Source organism: Dromiciops gliroides, chromosome 4, assembly GCF_019393635.1.
Source record: "Dromiciops gliroides isolate mDroGli1 chromosome 4, mDroGli1.pri, whole genome shotgun sequence".
Classification (NCBI taxonomy): domain Eukaryota; kingdom Metazoa; phylum Chordata; class Mammalia; order Microbiotheria; family Microbiotheriidae; genus Dromiciops; species Dromiciops gliroides.
The window spans coordinates 98,477,527-98,497,737 of NC_057864.1; the positions used below are offsets into that span (position 1 = coordinate 98,477,527).

The window sequence follows — 20,211 nt, forward strand, 5'->3', positions numbered from 1 at the left end:
CTGGCTGCCAGTCTCAGCCTCAGAGGGAGGGAAAGTGATGCAGGGCCTTGGAAAGATCAGAAGAGGCAGCATGGGCTCTTGGAGGGCCAGTTGGAGATGGAAGTCTCCTTAGACTTAGTCAACAACACTGACCTTCTTACTTACTGCTCCTCTCTGGCTTTTCCTGGCTAGCTCCGATTGCCTGGAATACTCTCCTTCTCCTGGGCCTCCTGTTTCTCACCTCCAATCCCACCTATCCTGCTCCCCCTCAAGGCCAATGTACATATTTTGGGGCATGTCGTCTCTCCCATTAGAATCTGAACTCCTTGGGGGCTGGGATTCTTTTTGCCTTTCTTTGTTATCTCCAGCACTTAGCACAGCATGTGGCATATAGTAGGCACTTCAGAAATACTTACTGACTAACTGACATGATTGCAATAGACTGCTCAGGGAAGCAGCTTCAAGCACAGGCTGCATGATTATTCTCAGGGGGGGGATTCCTTTTGGGGTAAAGCTTGGACTAGGTACCCCTCCCAGGGCCCCTCAAACTTGGAGATTTTGTGATCCTAGGTTTTAAGTTGTTAGATTTTAACGTAGCAAGGAGGTCTGTTTTACTCTTAGTTATGGGGATTCTATCATCCATCACTGGGGTCTGGGAGCCTAGAACGTGGACCAAAAATAAGACATCATTTTAGAGGCAGTGAAGGTAATTAGTTTGGGGTTGGTTGGTTGGTTAGTTTTTGGTATTTAAAAAAATTAACTTAATTTTTTTCAATTCACAAAAATCAATTTTTTTCCTTCCCATCTCTTCCACCTGAAGAAAAACAAAACCAAAACCTTTGTAACCAGCATGCAGGGTCAATCAGAACAAATTTCCACATTGGCCATGGCCAAATAATATATACGTGTTTTTATACTTACATCCACATATACACACATATGTATATTTCTCATTCTGCACAGTCAAGCGAGCTCATTTGTTGATATGGCAGACTACTTTCTCTTGTGTCTTTTCTCAGAGATTGCTATCAGTTTGAGAGCAGCTTTCAGAGCAAAGAAAGTTTATATTGGCACTCATGGGGTTAAACCTTCTCTCCTTCTCCTTCCTCTCCCCACCCCCAACCCCAGCATCCTGCTGTTAATTAGTTTCTGCTTGGAAGAAGGGTCCTGGCCCCTTAGGCAGGCCCAGGTGAGTCCAGACACGGCCTCTTTGTTCTTTCCCAAGCCAGGGAAACTCCAAGCCACCTAATGTCCCTGGCTGGGAGCTGTGTTCCCCTCCTCCACTCTGTCTCCCCCGCCCCCCGGACGTCCACCATGGAGAGCAAGGATGAGATCAGCGACACAGACAGTGGCATCATCCTGCAGTCTGGTGAGTGGCTTGGGGAAATCCCTCCCCAGGAATAGGCCGGCTGCCTGAGTCCTCATTCCTCATCACTGGAGTGGAAGAGAGTCAGCCTCTGCAATGGGGGAGATAAGAAGAGTGGGGAAGGACAAATTGGAAAAGGAGTTCGAGCAGAAGGGATTGGAGTGATTGGAAACAGGGGAATGGACTTTATGAACTCTTGATCCCTCTTGGTATCTTGACCATGATACCCCCAGATCCCAGGAATCCTATGAGTTCTATCTCTTGGCCTGTACTGGCCATGTGTGCTTTGTGTTGTGTACATCATTACCTCCAAAAAGGAACAGGGTCAATGGGGAACTGGGCCTGTGTGTAGTTGGTAGGACATGTTGTGCTAAGCTCATAGGGTCCTAGAGTAAGAGCTGTAGGGACCTTAGAAGTCATCTCGTCACCCCCTCCCCGGTTTGACTGAAGCATAGAACTGAGGGCCAGATTGATTACAGACTTGCCCAGGGTCATACAGGCACTAAGTCACAAAACTGGGATTTGAACCCAGGTCCTCTGACTAAATCTAGTGTTCTTTCCACTGCAAACATTCTTCTGCAAAGAGGAAGGGGGTTAGGAGGTTTTCATGGGTGCATCTGCCTCCTGGGGCCCCTTGGAGCAGGCTGGGATATGGGCAGCTGCCCCTGCCCCTGCCCCCTTTGAGCAGCCCTGACAGGAGGCCAAGGCTCACCTATAACCTCAGGCCAGGTGTGTGGTATGTAGGAGTGAATGGTGTGTGCGTGGTCTCTGGGGAGGTCAGGTGGGTGTCTGGGAGAGGCCTCATTTGAGCTGAGGTATGTATGTGGGTTCTGTGTTGCTCTTTCCACCTAGGCCCCGACAGCCCAATTTCCCCAATGAAGGAGCTGACCCATGCGATGAGGAAGCAGCAGAGAGCTCTGGAAGAACGTCTAGAGTTATGTCTGGAGGAGTTAAAGAAACTCTGTCTCCGAGAAGCAGTGAGTGCCTTTGCCCCTTTTCCAGGGGTAGGAGGGTTGGGGGAGTGGCCCCTGAGGAGTGAGAACTTCACAGCCCAGGAAGCTCAGCCTCTCAGGTGGGGGCTGGGAAGAAGTTAAGGGGTGATGGAGAGTTTGGAGGAGAAGGGGAAGAAATCACCAGAGGTGAGGATAATGGGAAGGACTGAGTATGAGAGGGCTTTGGACTAACATTATCTCCTGCTTCAGGAGTTGACAGGCACACTGCCAAAGGAGTATCCCCTCAAACCAGGAGAAAAGGCCCCTAAGGTTCGTCGAAGGATTGGGGCAGCTTACAAACTGGATGAACAGACCTTCCGAAGAGAGGTGAGAAGCATGACCACATGGGGGGGCTGGTCTTTCCTTGAGAGGTAATCAAGGGTTGAGGGTAGCTAGGTGGTACAGTGTAAAAAGCACAGGCCCCGGATTCAGGAGTTCAAATCTGGCTTCAGATACTTGACACTTGCTAGTTGTGTGACCCTGGGCAAGTCACTTAACCCTCATTGCCCTGCCCCCCCCCAAAAAAAAGAAAAAAGAGGTAGTCAAGGGTGTGGGGCATTTGTCACCTTCCCTAGTGGGCAGAAGGTCTTATTGCCTTCCAGGTCAGGGCAGCACCAGCAGGCACCTTGGCCTGCTCAGAGCCTCTCCTCTTCCTTGGCCCAGAGAGAGAAGAAGGGATAAGACCTTGGCCCCTGAAGGAAGCATGTGGTCTTTTGTGAGCTTTGGCCAGGATCTGAGTGTTGGGTTGAATAGTCTGATTTTTGAGGTGATAGGAACACTATGCTTATTGCATTTCCTTGAATTCCCTTGATCAGAAAACATTTTTCTTCTGTACTTGGCTAAGTGGTTATGGAGTAATGGTGGAAAAACAAAAGCCCATCATTCAATCAGGAGACTTCCTAATTGGCTGAAAGTGATCCTAGCGATTGAAGAGTAGGCGAATGAGCTTCATCCAACATGCCCAGGGCATTCTGCAAGCTTTCTCCTCCAGGGGCCCACAGGGAAATAAAGCCTCCCAGCCTAGAGAGAATCAAGGCCAATCTAGGGCTGGGGAAATTCTGAAAGCTTCGGTGCCACTCAGTCTGCAACTGGATAGACATCTTTATTTATATTTCTAATTACCTTATTACCCTGGTGTATTATTTCTGGATTTGTATATTCCCTTTTCCCTTGTAAATAAACCCCCCAATATGCACAAGAATGGTTTGGGGCATGTAGCAACAGGGTCAGAAGGAAAGAGGGAAGTGGGTGATGGAACCAGATTCAAGAGACAGTGTCAATGGCAGGAGAGAAGGGAAGTAATTAGGACTTAGGTGTGGGAGACTGGAGCCTGGCTGGCAGGGAATAGGGCTTGGAGTTTGTAGTTCAGGGATAAGCGAAGGTTTAGGAAGTAGTGGACGGTGGCAGTCCTGAGACTGAATGCCGAAGTTCCTTGGGTCTGCTGCAAACAGAAGAGCTCATGGCCTGGTAAGCTGACCAGGAGGCCCAAAGCCCAGGCATAGGTCCTTGATGTCCTTGAACACTTTGGGGACAGACTTTAGGAGGTTCCCATTGGCAGCCACCCCAGTCTAATTCGCTCAGGCCCAAGAAAGTCAAGAGAGAAAGTGGCCCACTTAGCAGGCTGGGTGGGAAGTTGGGACAACACCCTCTGGCCTGCTAATCGAGACTGCCCATCCCCACGTGTGTCGGATGGGTGGGTCTTGGGTGCTGGCTTTTCTTGCTCAAGGAGGTGGCTCTGGTTCAGTTTTGGAAACCTCCTACCCCTCCCTTTGCCCTACATCTCTGTAGACCTTGGTCTTCTCTCCCTGCCCTTCAAGGGAGGGGGAAGGGAAGGGAGATAGATTGCTCTCTTCTCTAGCTTAAGGTCAGATTTTTCCTGTGGTGCAGGAACACCATGTCCATGGCACGCTCTTGAATGAGACGTAGTCCTTACCTTTTGGAGAGGTGGAAGCTCAATGGGGGCACGTGATCAATGCCCGCAAACATCTCCAAGTCGGATGAGAGGCATTATGTCATAATGGACGGTGCACTGGACGTGGAGTCAGGGCTACCCAAATTCAGATCCCTCTTCAGACAGACACTTACTAACTGAGTGACTTTCCTGGGCCTCATCGTAACATGAAGGGGTTGGCCTAACCCCAGTGGGCTCTAGGATCTTTCATGGTTCTGAATCTCTGCCCACAGGGAGCTCCCACTCTAATGCAAACACCATCACTGCTCTGTAGAGGGGTTGGCTATCACCTAGCTCCCTTGTGGTGTCTGTCCCCACCCTCACCTGTGCTGACCTTTTCTCCGTGGCCCCCTGTCCCTCCCTCCCTCCCTCCCCGTGCCCAGGACCCTCTGAGCAGCCTGGAGCAGGAGCTGGCGCTGCAGCTGCAGATTGCAGAGGCGGCCCGCCGTCTGTACAAGGAAGAGAACCTCACCAAGCAGATCCGACGCCGGAGGAAGAACGCGGTGCTGCAGGAGGAGAAGAAGCTGCGGGAACTAGAGCACAACCTCAATGAACGGAGGCTGAGCCGAGGGTGTGGGCCCCTGACTCCTGCCGCCGTGCTCAGGGGAGGTGAGTGGGCCCACCTGGCCAGGGTACCCCCTGCCTCAGACCTGAATGGCGTGTGCCTCTGGCCCGGGGGGCTGCATCAGAGGCTGCCACGCTGGAGATGGGGCCGACGGGATTGCCGTCCCTGTGACCCAGAACCCAGCCTCCTCTCCATGGAGGGAGTGGGGAGACTCCTCCAGATGTTTACTGATTACTCTCCTCCCAAAACCTCTGAGTTTCTGATGCTGTCCTGATCAAGGGAGTGGAATTCTTGCATCTACTATTTTCTTCCCTTTTGTCCAATTGCTCAACTCCCAGGGCAAAGGCTAAAGTGGGCACTGCTTTTATGTATCTCTGGAGCAAACTGATGGTTGTCAGGGCCTGTCTGATCATGATAGAAGACCCTGCCCTGTGGTTTTAACCCTTAGTCCTCTGAGACCTTGGATTTAACTGGGTGTTCTCTCAAAGCCAGATGTCCAACCACGGCCTTTTTCTCTCAGCCCACCCTACTCCCCCACTGGAGAGAGCCCAGTCTTTAGCTCCCTGGTACGATGGAGGGTCCTCTTCTTCCTCCATCCCAGATTCATAAAGCACCGATTAGTTTGGCAGTTCTGAGGTATTCGTTAAGCTTGGGAGCTCTCTGGGCTGGGAATGAATACATAGAGACCAAGCAGAGCCCAGTGATGATGGACCTGGGCTGGGACAGCAGGGGGTTTGGCCCTGGGCTTGGACTAGATGTCTTTGCTTCTTTCATACCTGAGCCATCCAAGCCCTTCTTCATACGGGACAACTGGAATCCTCCTGTGAGAGTATATTATAAGACATCCTAGGCTCTTCCCGGTCCTGGGCTACACCCATCTACCGCCTCCTAAAGGGGTAAGGTTGCATCCCTTTTGCCCACTGCTTCCTCATATGCCTTCCCTGGAATGTCTCTTGGTAGTCAAAGGATGGTTTCCAGCTTCCTCCCAGAACCAGAGCTGAGAAAGATGGTGAGAACAGGAAGGAGCTTGACTTAAAGTGACTTTCGGCCCATTCATTAAAGCTGCTGAAGTTGACCTCAGGGGCCAAATAGCCAGACCTTTTTATTCATTCATTCATTAAATAAACATTTATTAAGCACCTGCTGAGTGCTGGGGATACAAAAAGAGGGAAAAGGGACATCTAGGTAGTGCAGTGGGTAAAGCACCAGCCCTGCATTCAGGAGGACCTGAGTTCAAATCCAGCCTCAGACACTTACTAGCTGTGTGACCCTGGGCAAGTCACTTAACTCTCACTGCCCTGCCAATAAATAAATACATTGATTTAATTTAATTTAAAAATAAAAACAGGGGTGGCTAGGTGGCACAGTGGATAAAGCACCGGCCCTGGATTCAGGAGTACCTGAGTTCAAATCCGGCCTCAGACACTTGACACTTACCAGCTGTGTGACCCTGGGCAAGTCACTTAACCTCCATTGCCCCGCAAAAAAAAAATAAATAAAATAAAAATAAATAAATAAAAACAAAAAGAGGGAAAAGGCAACTCCTGCCCTCAAGGAGATTACAATCATGAGACAACATACAAATAAATGGATACAAAGCAAGCTTGGTGTAGGATAGCCTTTGTTGTTTGCCCAGTTGCTTTTCAGTCACATCCCACTCTTTGTGACTCCACTGGGGGGTTTCTTGGCAGAAATGAAGGAGTGGTTTGCCATTTCTTGATGGAGTGTCTTGTTTGCGGAACAGGCAGAAGGTCAGTGTCACTGGATCGAAGTGGAAGGGCATGGCTCAGGGCTTGGCCAAAGCCAATATTCTCAGGTCATAAAATCATAACGTGTTTGAACTGGGAATGACCTCAGAGATCATATTTCCCAACTTCCCTATTCTGTAGATGAGGAAGCTAAAGAGATGGGGATGGCCCACCCACAGTGGCATAGCTAGGTGGAGGAAGCTCTGGGGTGCCCCTGCTCTTCACAGGGAAGCAGGTGATGAAAAAGAAGGTCATGGCCCCAGGAAAGCTATAAGGAAAGGCATTATCATCGCAGCCCCACCTGTCATTCCCGGGAACTTGTGATCTTCCCCCTTGAGAAGCCAGTTGTTGGCTCTGGGCCTGAGCTCACCCAAGGGCCAGCACAGCTTATTTGGAGAGTAATGAATGAGTGGGGGCTGAGTGTGGCCCAGGCTCTTGTCTCTGTTGCTCAGGTCCATTTCTAGCCCCTCTGATAGTGTCCGGTGACTGGGGCAGAAGGCCTCTCGTTGCCAGCTGGTGCCTAGGGTTCCTGGACACCATGTCCAGAGGTCAAGAGTCTGAGGCAGGAGGAGGAGGCTGTCCGTGACTGCTGTTGCAGCTAGCCACGCCTGCTGATGTCTCCTCTTTAAGAATGGGAAGCAGGTCAGGACACGGCCCCATGGGAGATATGTGCTAGCTTTGACTTAACTCTCTGTGGCAGTCGAAAGGTGGTCAAGAAACCTGTCTCTGGGGTGTTCCTTGGAGAAAGGGAGTGGGGGAAAGAGCTGAAATGGCCACTTATTCCCACTCTTTAAATCGGGACAAGAATCCTGTGAATAGACAGGGTCCTGCTCAGGAAGCCTTTGTCCTTGTTCAGGCCCTCAACTCGCCCGAATAATTGCAGCAGCTTCCTCATTGGTCTTTCTGCCCCCAGTCTCTTTTCTACCAGGCCGTCCTCCCTATAGCTGCCAAAACACCCTCCCTAAGGCATGGGCCTGATCACATCACTCTGCTTCCTATCTCTCTTTTCTAGTGTAGAATACACACCCTTCAGCCTAGCATTTAAAGCCCTCCCGGCCTGCTTTATTTTGTATTCCAGGCCACTAGCTCTTCCCCAGACTGAATCTTCCATCTCTCCCAGGCTAACGTGTGCCTGGAATGCACTCGCTCCTCATGCCTCTCTTCAAGGCAGACCTGAGTCCCAGCTCAGGTGCCACCTACAACCTGATTCTCACAGAAGTCATTGCCTTCTCCCTCTTAAAATTAATAATAATAATACCAGGAGCTAACATTTCTAGCCTTATTGATTGCAATGGGCAAATCATTTCCTAACCTTTCAAAGCTATCATTTCTAGCTGCTTATTATTATTATTGATTTCTGTCGAGCCTATGGTGTGCCCGGCACTGTGCTAACTAATTGCTTTACAATATCATTGCCTTGTACTTACTTACCTGTGTACAGCTTGTATCAGCTCTCACCCCACCCCTCAGTAAAATATAAACTCCTCAAGGACAGCACTAGCCCAACACTAGCATAATGTGAAACACATAGCGTTTGTTAAAGGGGAGCTGGGGCAGCTAGGTGGCACAGTGGATAAAACACCGGCCCTAGATTCAGGAGACCTGAGTTCAAATCTGGCCTCAGACCCTTGACATTTACTAGCTGTGTGACCCTGGGCAAGTCACTTAACCCTCATTGCCCTTCAAAAAAAGGGGGGGGGGCTGGGTTGAATAAAATTGCCCGATAGTGGAAAGTACACTTGATTGGGCGTCAGAGCACCCAGGGTCATCATATCCTGGCTGTGATCCTGACAAGCTGTGGCCTCTATTAAGGGAACCTGCTTCGGTGTTGGACTTGGAGTCTAGAAGTCCTGAGTTGAAATCCTGCCTCAGATAATTCCTTAGCTGTGTAATCATTTAGCCCTTCTCAGCCTCACTTTCCTCATCTATGAAGCTGGGGTGATAAGAGCACCAACCTCATGGGGTTATAGTTTGAGAGTGAAATGAGATAACATATAAATGGTAAAGAGTGGTAGAAATACCAGTTATCATTATGATTAATAAGTCGGATTCTTCATCTTTAGTAAAATGAGGAGATGGGGCTAAATGATGCTCTCTAAGCCCCTGCCGGGAATATTTTCCTCAACTTTTCAATGTCATTGCCATTCTTGGCCTCCAAATATGGGGTCTTGGTATTCTGGTCCCAAGGAAGCCCTGATTTACCTTAAGAGAGAAGCCAAGGGCAGCTAGATGGCTCAGTGGATAGAGCACCGGTCCTAGAGTCAGGAGGACCTGAGTTCAAATCCAGCCTCAGACACTCGACACTTACTAGCTGTGTGACCCTGGGCAAATCACTTAACCCCAATTGCCTCATCAAAAAAAAAAAAAAATGAGAGAGCGAGAAGCCAGTCTTCTGAATGAGCAGTGTCTGCTGAGTTCCTCTATTTTGCTTCTTTGGAAAAGGAAGAAGTAGGGAAATGAATAAGGACTTAACAGCTGGAGAGTTCTTTGAGACAAAGTGCCTCATTACAGTGCAGGCATTTCATTTTGGAAACATAATTGTATCGGTTCTACATGATTAGCTGGGATCACCTTCCACATAATTAGCCGGGATCACTGCAGAGGCCTTGAGGAGACTTCCGAGAGCCCAGAGGCTCTCAGACGGGGAGGGGGCCTGAGGATCATGGGGCTTAGCATTTGAGGGATCTTTTGATTGGACTGGGGAAATCATTTGTTAACCTTTCAGAGCCCAAGTTTACCCCTCCTGTAATAATGCTTGCATATTCTCACGGGCTTGTTATGGTGAGGACAGTGTTTGCAAGCCTCACAGCAGTTTTTATTTTATTATCCACTCCAAACACCTTTATTTTAAAGATGTGGAAAGGAGGCTCGGAACAAAAAGTGATTTCTCCATGAACAGCTAGCTCCACAGTAAGGGGTAGTGCTATGTTTAAACTCAGGGCTCTTTCCACCGGGCCACACTGTCCTCCTCTTCCTAGCATACAGTGCTTAGCTTAGCATCCAGTCAGCATTTTGTTGGTACCAAACATGACTGCCCGGAGGGAGAGGATGGCAGTCTGCCAGTCTCCACATCCCAATCTTCCCTGTGCCTTCGGATGACCTCATCTGCCCCCTTCCCAACCCCATGTCTTTTCTCTCCTCCAGAGTTGAGCACTTCTGATGACAGCTCCCTGTCAGATGCCGTGCTATTGGAAGAAGGTAAGTGAGACTGATTGAGAACTGGAGTTAGATGTAGGTGCCCCAGTGAGGGTAGTTCTCCGTAACTCAGGTACTCCTATCTTTCCATAGCTTTAGGGCATTCACTGAGAAGTTTAGCAAAGGCCTTCACTGAGCTCACATGTCAGTTAAAAATATATACAATTTCTGGGCATGGTGGTTTTAATCTTTTCAGTCATTTCAGTTGTTTCCTACTTTTCATGACCCCATTTGAGGTTTTTTTGGCAAAAATACTGAAGTAGTTTGCCATTTCCTTCTCCAGCTCATTTTACAAATGAGGAAACTGAGGCAAACAAGGTTAAGTGACTTGCCCAGGATCACATAGCTAGTAAGTGTCTGAGGGCAGATTTGAACTCAGGAAGATGAGTCTTCTTGACTCAAAGCCCGGCGCTCTATCCACTGAGCTGCCCCTGGACATAGTTGGTGGTGCAGACCTGTCATTCCTTGTTCCTGAGAGAGGCTGAGGCTGAGATGAGGGGAGTTTTAAGGGACAGTAGGACTAGAACTGATTAGGTGTCTTCACCAAGTCTGGTACCAGAGTGGTGAGCCCCCAGGAATGGAGGACCACCAAAGTGCCTAAGGACAGTCAGACTGGCCCAGGTCAGAAAGACCAGGCCTTATAAAGTCTCCAAACCAGTCAGCTTTGGGGACCATGAATGATACGCTCTCAGCCTCGGCAAGATATGGGGAACGTTTGTATAAGACATCTTAGCAGAGCTTCCTTAGTTCAGGAATTCTGCTCATACTGATTTCACCCCCTTTGAATTTTCCTAGAGCCTTTTATCTAGATCTCATTTGTGCCCATCACATTCAGCTTTGTATTGTACAGATTTTAGCCATATTATCAATATTAGACTTGAAGTGCCCTGAGGGCAGGGACCTTTTTTTTGTCTTGGTATTCCTTGTGCTTTGTACATAGGATTTAGAGCAGGAAGAAAACGTCACTGGAGGCCATCTAGTCTAATACCCTTATTTTACAGACGAGGAAACTGAGGCCCAGTGAGGTTAAGTGATTTGCCCAAGGTCATAGAGGCAGTAGGTTTCAGAGGTGAGATTTGAGTCTGGTTTGTCTTGGCTCCAGAGACAATGATTTTTAACTTTACAATTAATAAAATTAATAAAAGTTTGTTGAATTAAAGTTAGGCTTCTCAGCCTGGCTCTTAGTAGAAAACCCCCTCTCTTGCCTGGACACAGGCCTAGGTGGGATGAATGACCTATTTCCCTACTCCAGCTTCCCACAACAAATGCTGAGGAGTGGTGGTTGAGAGCTGAGTCAGCTTAAGTCCAGGAGTTCCTGGGCCTGGGAACCAGATGACCCCAGTGTGGGGAATGGGGAGATAAAATCCAGAGTCATCAGCTAGGAGAGTCCTGAGGGCAAGAAGGAGATAGTCCAGGCTCCTGAGAAGAGTTTCGCCCTTAGGGAAGAAGGGACCCAGTTTTCTGGGGATTTTCCCACGGTGAGCTGGCCAGAGTCACAGAGAGGACTCTGCCGTTCCCAGTCGGTGCCCATTCTGCTCATTAGACCTCAAGGTCACGTTCTGGGCCTCTGGTGTTTGGCTCATCGATATAGCTGGGCAGTGACGGGAAAAGACAAACACTGCAGATGAGGCACCCTGTGCTTGCCATCCTGGAAGTGAGGAGGGCCTAGGGAGCATTCAGGGGAGAAGGCCCCAAACCTTCTGAGGACCAGAGTATAGAAACAACACACACTAGAAAAACACATCAGGGGCAGGATAGTAACTAGAAGCTTGGCCGTTGGTGCTCCCAGTACAAAGATACACCCTGAGTGGAGGAATGGGCTCCGTGGTTTGGTTCATCTGGGAGGGCTTCCTGGAGGGAGCTGGGCCAGAGCAGAAGCCCTGGGGCACCTGGGTGCGATGGACATGGGAGGAGAGGAGAGGCATGGCAGGGAACAGGCGGCTTGGTTCCCGTTGAGCTGGTTCTCCCACAGCCACCCTCACCGTCTTCCTACTCCATTTGCAGAAGAAACCCAGTTGCCAAAACCTGTTCCAGAGTCCCCGGCACCACCTACCAGGTCACTCCCGCCCCAGAGGCTCGAAGGGCTGAAGCCAGCAGGGCCTGAGGCTGGGGGTCCAGAGCGCTCTCCAATCCAGAACAGCCCCTGGAAGGAAACCAGCCTGGATCATCCCTACGAGAAACCCAAAAAATCCCCCTCAGAACTCGATAGCGAGTCCAGGTAGAGGCACTGGGGAATTGGAGGTCAGGTGTCCTGCCCTGGGAAGGGGGTGGGGCTGAGGGCATGGAAAAGGAGGGAAGGGATGGGTGACCTCGGCCTCTCTTTGCTCAGTACCATTGAGCTCTCTTGGCTTCCTTCCTCTCTGACCTCTCTACCTCACACTCAAACCCACACTCCTGAAGGAAAAACACCAGCATCACCCTTGCGAAAGTTCTCTCTCCTTACCCATCTCCTCTCTCTGCAGCAGCCCAGCCACAACACCCCAGGATGGGCCAAGCACCAACAGCCCCTGGGTGCTGGAAGCAGCTACATATCATGTGGTCCCGCTCCGAAATATTCCCGGGCAAGTTCAAGGCCGGGCCAGTGCCCCTGCCACCCCAGAGATCCAGGGGAGACGGGGTCAGTCCCAGTCTCTAAGGTAAGGAGTCCTAGGGATTGGGCTCCCATCTATGTAGGTCTTCTGAGATTTGCAAAACACTTTCCATTCATTGTTTTATTTGTGCCTCCGCTTAATAAACATTTTGGTAGACCTGTGAGGAATGGGGCTTAAGGATCCGATAGATTCACCTGCATTTTACAGATGAGGAAACTGAGGTTCTGAGCCCTTGAGTGACTTGCCTGTAATCCTACAGATAGGAAGGATTCAGAGCCAGTTCTTCCTGATCACAAGTCCAGGCATTCTATCCCCTTTCTATTTATTGCTGCCTCTGAATATCCTCAGCTGAGAGACCAGAGGCAATGACGAGGGGGCCTCAGGCTCACTAGCATCTGTACAGACTCTGACCTAGGAGGTCCCTCTGCCTCCAGTGTGCCTCCCTGCATAGTGACCTAGCTATATGTTATTAAGCACCTGCTAAACGCCGGACATTGTACCAGGCACTGGGAACGCATGGAGGACAGGAGGTCTTTGATATCTACCTACTTCACCCTGTAAAGGAGAATCAGTCATGTATACTAATAAACTTTGCTCCTAGGCAGAGGGTAAGAAAGGCCTAGACAAAACGATCTACAGAGAAAACTTCCAGCTGGTGGGGGGATCAGGGGAGGTTCATGGAGGAAGACCTAGTCCCTGAGCTGGGCCTTGAGGGAAGACAGCATTTACAAAAGATGAGAACACTAAAGGGATTGTGTTTCAGAAATGGAGATTGATCTATTGGAGAACACAGAGGTAAAAGGGCAGGATAAAAAAAAAATGCTAATAGTTTTCTTTGGCTGAACTATGAGTATGAGACTATTATGAAATGAAGCCATAAAGATAGATTGATCTCTGTATTGTCTCCACCATGTGAATGTAAGCTCCCTGAAGGTAGGGATTGTTTTTGTTTTTGCTTTTGCTTTGGATGCTCATAAAGCCCTGGTGCTTGATAAGCACTTAATAAGTGCTTGTTGATTGATTGGTTTAATTGATTGATTTAATTGGGCCCAGGCCTGGAGGCCCTTGAAATGTCAGGCTGAGTTTGCATTTTCCCGTAGAGACCATAGGAAGACATCAGAGGAGTAGCATGGTCTGTTCCCAGGCACAAGATTATCTTGTCAGCTGTGTGAAGAACAGACTGGAGAGAGGAGATACCAGTGCAGGGAGATCAGTTAGGAGGCCGTTGTCATAGTCTGGGTGAGGGGTGCTGAGGGACTGAACTGGGTCGGTGGCAATGGAAGTCAAGAAAGGAGGAGTGTAGGGGCAGCTAGGTGGCACAGTGGATAGAGCACTGGCCCAGGATTCAGGAGGACCTGAGTTCAAATCCAACCTCAGACACTTGACACTTAGCTGTGTGACCCTGGGCAAGTCACTTAACCCCAATTGCCTCACCAAAAAAAAACAAAGAGAGAGAGAGAAAAAAAAGAAAGGAGTGTAAAAGAGATGGCAACTTTGGATATGGGGGTGAGGTGGAGGGAATATTCAGAGGGGAAGCTTGAAATTTTGAGCCCACATGAAGGGAAGTGTGATGGAAAGAGGGAAGTGGAGAGTGAGTTCCCTTGATACTGGTCCTCTCCCTCTCTTTCCCAGAATGAATGTTTCTAGTTTGCTCTTACTTTGTCCCTCACCTGTTCCTGGGATGCAGGACTGAGTTGGTGCCTTCTTTCCCTCTGCAGGGTAGATTCCTTCCGGGGCTGCCCAGAAGGCCGTGGCCGAAGTGCGGTCCCCCGCCGACGGCCCACACACTACACGGTGACTGTGCCTGACTCCTGCTTCCCTTCAGCAAAACGCCCCCTGCCTCACCCTGCCTACCACTCAGGCTCTGAAGACAGCAGCTCGGACGTCTCCAGCATTTCTCATGCCCCCTCAGCGGGCAGCAGCAGCCCAGACATCTTCTTGCGGCCCATGTCCCCATCTGACCAGCTTTCCTCCCGGAGAACCTGGGTCACTGCTGATGGGCGTGAGCTGGCAGCTTATTACCCTAAGATGCTGCTCCCATCTGGATATTTCCCAGCAGGGAGGTATGTAATGGTGGCTGACAGGCAGCAGTCACCCGCTGGATGGGAGCTTTGCCACCTGGGACCTGGCACTGTCTATGACGAAGATGGAACACCTCTGCGCTACCAACGATTAGTACCCTCTCACAGCCGGATTGTGAGGACACCTTCCTTGAAGGACAGCCCTGCAGGCCGGGGACTCAGCAAGGCCGCTGTGTCAGAGGAACTCAAGTGGTGGCATGAGCGGGCACGTTTACGGAATGCCCGTCCGCATTCACTAGACCGGCAGGGGGCCTTCCGCATGAGAAACCTCCCTCCAGGCAGAGAGTCCTTCGGGAGAGTCATGGGGAGAACACAGGTATGGCTGTTTTGGGGAGAAAGGAAGTCAGGAGAGTAGAATAGGGAACAGGAAGGGCAAGTGAGCCCAGTGCTTGCCTACCTAAGGAAGCCTGGGAAAACAGTAGTAAGGTGGGAAATTCCAGTCTGAGGAAGAATGAAATCACAGCAATAGAATGCACCAATATCAGGGATGTGTATAGTCCTAAGCAGGCAATGCCCCGAACATCACTTCCTTCCTTTCTTTCTTCCTTTCTTTCTTCCTTCCTTTCTTTCTTTCTTTCTTTCTTTCTTTCTTTCTTTCTTTCTTTCTTTCTTTCTTTCTTTCTTTCTTTCTTTCTTTCTTCCTTCCTTCCTTCCTTCCTTCCTTCCTTCCTTCCTTCCTTCCTTCCTTCCTTCCTTCCTTCCTTCCTTCCTTCCTTCCTTCCTTCCTTCCTTCCTTCCTTCCTGTCTTCCTTTCCTTCCTTTCCTTCCTTTCCTTCCTTCCTTTCTTTCTTTCTTTCTTTCTTTCTTTCTTTCTTTCTTTCTTTCTTTCTTTCTTTCTTTCTTTCTTTCTTTCTTTCTTTCTTTCTTCCTTCCTTTCCTTCCTTTCCTTCCTTTCCTTCCTTTTCTTCCCTTTCTTTCTTTCTTTCTTTCTTTCTTTCTTTCTTCCTTTCTTCCTTTCTTTCTTCCTTTCTTTCCTTTCTTTCCTTTTTTTCTTTCCTTTCTTTCCTTCCTTTCTTTCTTTCCTTCCTTTGGGGGGGCAGGACAATGAGGGTTAAGTGACTTGCCCAGGGTCACACAGCTAGTAAGTGTCAAGTGTCTGAGGCCGGATTTGAACTCAGGTACTCCTGAATCCAAAGCCAGTGAGTGCTTTATCCACTGTGCCACCTAGCTGCCCCAACATCATTTCTTTGAAGCTTGTACGGTGCCCCTTGGCATTCATGAGAGTCCTCTTGGTTGGTAAGATGCTTATGTTGCACTTCTTGAGCACATGCCAGTTTGGCAGCATTAGGAAGTGACCCACAAGGTGGATGAATCACATGCAGATCATGGAGAGTTGACTGGATCCTCTGGGTTGCTTTAGGCTGCTCTGAGAACTTAACCCATCTACCTCCTGACCTGGCAGGCCCCAGGAAACAGGCATTTATATATATTATTTATATATTAGTCAGATCCAGAGCTGATTCATCTTGCCTATTTGTCCCTCCAAGGACTGAAGGGACACTAAACTGGATCACGCAGGAAGATGTGGGGACAAGCTGCCTCTTCCCAGTTTATTCTCTAGCCTGACGTGGCACCTCCGTTTTCTTTGGGTCTTGGGTTTCCTCTCTGAAATGGGGAGAGGTGGGGAATGCTTCCTCTCTGAAGTCATTCACATACATTCAGATCCTCAGACACAAAGCCATTGTGCTCCCTGTCCCCTCTGTGCTGGCAGTAGGGAAGGGCCCCCAAAGCTGCAAACCCAGATGTGTGTTTGGGTCCTGAGGTTCTCTGCAGCAAGTTGCTTCTCCACCCACAAACCACTGGGGTTGCCGCTGGCGCCCCACTGACTCTCCTGGCCTGGAGCCCGGGCCGCACCCTCCCAGCTGACGTTCTCCCTATGTGCGAGCTCGGACCTGTTCTTGGCCCTCACCTAGCCCATCTCACCCTGGCCAAGGAAGTTCCAGTGCTGGGGAGTAAACCTGTAGAAGGAGGGAGGGGAAGGAAGAGTTTTAACTGGGAAACTTACAGAAGAGGGTACCCAGGATGGTGAAAGGACTGAATCTTCCTGCCACATGAGGATCCTATGAAGGCACTGGGGGTGATTAGGTTGGAGAAGAGAAGGCTTGGGGCGGGGAAGGCACATGATTGCTGTCTAGGTAGGATTTAGAGACAAGTTTGGGATCGGTGTAAAGAAAAACCAATGGTGAGAGCAGCCTAAAAGCTGCCTCAGAGGGAGCTAGTCCTCCTCACTGGAGGGGTTCTAGTGAGGGGGTGGTGGACATTTGTGGAAGGTGCAATCCCCCCCCCTTTTCCCCCAGGGCACGTTAGGCTAGGACTTAGTAAATATGTTTTATTCCCTCTTTCCCTCATTCCTCTCACCAGCCAAGCCCAGCATTTCTTTTGGGTCCTCATTCATCACCCTCATAAATCCAGTTTCCCTATCTTCACTCCCACATATTCCTTCCTTCTCCCCACGGCTTTGCCACAAGAGAAGCCCACAACCCCTTCAGAGAGGTCATCACTTCAAATCAACTAGCTTTCATTAAGCCACTATTGTGTCCCAGACAAGACAAGCCAGTCCTTACAATCATTGAGAGGGGGGTTAGGAATTGAGCATATAAGCTACATGCATAATAAATATGAAGTAATTTCAGGGGGTTCTAATAACTGGGGGACTCAGGAAGGGCCTCTTTTAGAGGAGGTGACATCTAAGGAGGAACATGAAAGGAATTAGGAGTTCCAAGAGTTGGAAGTGAGGAGGGAGTGCCCTGGGAAGGCTGGGCAGGCTGGGGGATGGGGCATGTGACCCAGAGCAGGTGGGGCTTGAGGCTTGGAGCTGAATTAAAGACTGAAGAGGGTACTACAGGGCAGCAGGAGACTCCCACCTGACTCCACCCGCTGACTCCTTTTTTCCCCCAAACCTGGCAGATGCCTGTGGTCCACGTGCTGAGGAGGACATCTGATGGATCCCCTATGCAAGTCTATGTGCCGGAGAATGGAGAGATCATCAGCCAAGTGTAATGCTGTGGCTCCCCATCTCGTGGTTAGGGAGTGCTACCACCCCACTACTGGGAAGACTTTGTTCCGTTCAGGGCGTGCCCTGGACTCTGGGATTGGCTGGATGGGAGAAACCTCAGCCTGTAGCCAGAGCCCAACCCTGGCACCTCTCCCCAGCTCCCCTATGCTCATCGCAGGTCGATGAGCAAGACCTCAGACTTCCTCTGATTTTGTTTAGGAAGCCTGGCCTGAAATTTTATACTTCTGTGTTATTCTCAAAGATGCTTTTATGTTCTGCCTTAGCCCGTCTAACTGTCCATCTGTTATCATGTTTGGCGCTCTCAGTCATGAGTGAGCCCTCTGTTATGGTTGTTTGAGAGACGGTCAACAGAGGCCAATCATGCTCATGTCCCTGTATGTTAGGGGTCAAACATCTCCAACACCCACTGCGAGGTTTTGGGTTACAAATGTCCCCAAGTCCCCATATCTCTGCAGGACTCGATGTCCTGATGGGGAGGGCTATCTCTCTGCTTTCTCTCCCTTAGTAATGTGCTCTGTGACGCACAGCCTGAGCGATGGGGTCCTTAGCCCACAGATCCACGTAGAGGAGCAATCTGAACCCAGCAGGAAGGAAGGAGAAAGAAGAACATGTGGCTGGTGTTTGGTAAATGTTCTGTCCAGACTCAGCTTCCCACCATTGAGCTCAGTGATGTTACCTTCCCCAGGCTACAAGACCTCATCTTTCACTTGGGCTTCAGGGCTCTGCCCTGGGAGCTGTCCACTGAGAAAGCAAAGCTTTATTATCCGAACCTGGGGATTCCCACACTGGCTCCTGATAGAGAGAGGTTGATTGACTTTGCTTGCAGAGGGGTAATCTGTGTTGATTGCACCAGTCACTATGGGGAGTGGGGGGCAAGCCTGTGCTGACACCCTCTGCCGCTGCCCTCAACAACAAGCTATGGAACCTGGACCAGAACGTGAGAGCTGGGAATGAGATGCCGTGACAGGCGAGGAATGCTTCATCTCTAGCAGCAGCCAGGCCCCAGTTCCCACTAGGTTACTAGAACTTTGGCAGACAGCTAAGAATGTATTTAGAGGTGCTGGAACCTGGATGCTAGACTGGAGATGGGCATCAGGATCTTAGCAGGAAGAGAAAAGGTTTCCACCTAATTGCACTAAGGGCCCCATGGGGAGATCCTAGGGAAGGGGAAGCAATGGCCAGGATGGCTTCTACAGGTCCACAATTCATTCCTGTGCCAACTCTTGTTCCTTCCCTGCTTCTCTTGACTGGGTTCTGATAAGAAGCCTTCGCTTCTGGCCTTGTCTAGTCTCCAGAATCCATCTTTTCCCCATAACCAGAAACCACGCTGCCTCATTTTAAAAAATCACCCCATAGGCTCTATTTTCTTCTTACCCTGAAATGTCTCTTTCCCTATAGCCCCTGTAAGCTGAGCCAGGCAGGTCTCAGGGACCTCCCTACCCCCAGAGTCTTTCTCTGTTAACTTATTGGTTCTGTGTAGCCCCGATGGCATCCCCAGCTGCAGAGCCAGAACTGTATGGGGTGTAGTGTCAAATTCTCCTTAATAAAATGTACTCTTTGTAATCGTCTTAGCTGAGATTGTGGGGGTGGGAGTTCTCAAGCTCTATCTAATGTTCTGAAGGCTCTTTTCTCCCAGGCTGGGGAAAGCCACTGGCTTCTCTCCAGCTGGTCTGAGTCCCACCCCAGAGAAGTAGGTGGGGGTGGATCAGAGAAACGTTTGGGATTCTTCCTCTTTTCCTGATAGGCACAAAATTGGACCCAGTAAACCCCTGGGCATGTGGCTTGACTGTTGGTAGTTGATCTTCCCGGCCACACTCTGCCCCTCTTCCTGTCCTAACCCACCGGGGAAGCCTTTGGGATTCTGCATGTACCTCTGGGACATGGGTATAGCCACCTTAGGTGTCACCCCACGGTCCCTCTTCAAAGGTTTCTGAGTACCTGAAGTTGACTAGTGGTTGTGATTCCAAGTGAGGATTTTTGGAGGGGCATTAGAGGCCCAATCTTACCACCCCTCTTCCTATTCCCTTCCTAATGCCAGTCCTTCCAACAGGGATGTGTCGAGAATGTGTCTATGTGATCTAGTGGAAAATGAGTCTTAGGTATAGGGGGCAGGGGATGCTTGACAAAGTAGAATTGGGTAGATAGTAACCACTCTTATCTTTCCTAGAGTTGGTCACTTTATTTTTGTTTTTGGTTTTTGCGGGGCACTGGGGGTTAAGTGACTTGCCCAGGGTCACACAGCTAGTAAGTGTCAAGTGTCTGAGGCTGCATTTGAACTCAGGATCTCCTGAATCCAGGGCCGGTGCTCTATCCACTGTGCCACCAAGCTGCCCCTAGAGTTGGTCATTTTAAAGTGTTTGGTTTTATTTAAATAGAGACACAGTTCCCTCACTACCACACCCTAAGAGAGAAAAGGTCTCCTCTCCCGCCAGGCTATACACATTCCTCCAGGGACACCCCACTCTTTGGGTATGGTCCCTCAGAGACACGTAACCATAAGGGGTGGAGGTAAAAGTTCCACATGAGCCTGAGGATGGCTTTGTGCCATACTGCTGCTGCTGAAGTCTCAGGGCTGGGCACAGCCTGCCAGGGAGCCACTGGCTGGGCTGAACTGGTCCCATGTAGTCTTGAACTTGTTTGCCAGAGTGCATCCTGTGAAAGGCACTGCCAGTAGCCTGGTGCTCCATACACCAGGCCCTTGCTGTCCTTGACAAGCTCACAGACTCA

The 20,211-nt window shown here is 49.9% G+C and overlaps 1 protein-coding gene across 2 annotated transcripts; it reads left to right on the plus strand.

Moving 5' to 3' along the window:
- Window positions 1-1,269: 1,269 nt before the first annotated feature.
- Window positions 1,270-17,616, plus strand: INAVA (innate immunity activator). Of its 2 annotated transcripts, none has more exons than XM_043963654.1 (9): window positions 1,270-1,348; window positions 2,198-2,322; window positions 2,548-2,664; window positions 4,672-4,905; window positions 9,748-9,799; window positions 11,801-12,014; window positions 12,259-12,432; window positions 14,106-14,784; window positions 17,376-17,616. In XM_043963654.1, exons 1-9 carry the CDS (start codon window positions 1,294-1,296, stop codon window positions 17,466-17,468), a joined length of 1,743 nt encoding a protein of 580 aa, XP_043819589.1. In that variant the 5' UTR covers window positions 1,270-1,293; the 3' UTR covers window positions 17,469-17,616. The 2 variants fall into 2 exon arrangements, with proteins under 2 accessions (XP_043819589.1, XP_043819588.1); XM_043963653.1 differs by having other exon boundaries at window positions 1,294-1,348; window positions 14,106-14,726; window positions 17,375-17,616.
- Window positions 17,617-20,211: the final 2,595 nt, after the last annotated feature.

Excerpts from the sequence above, each read along its gene's own strand:
- INAVA (XM_043963654.1), top strand. The coding sequence starts at position 1,294 with ATGGAGAGCAAGGATGAGATCAGCGACACAGACAGTGGCATCATCCTG. Across the intron at positions 9,800-11,800 it reads TGCCGTGCTATTGGAAGAAG|AAGAAACCCAGTTGCCAAAA; the intron begins GTAAGTGAGACT and ends CTCCATTTGCAG. Across the intron at positions 12,433-14,105 it reads GGTCAGTCCCAGTCTCTAAG|GGTAGATTCCTTCCGGGGCT; the intron begins GTAAGGAGTCCT and ends TTCCCTCTGCAG.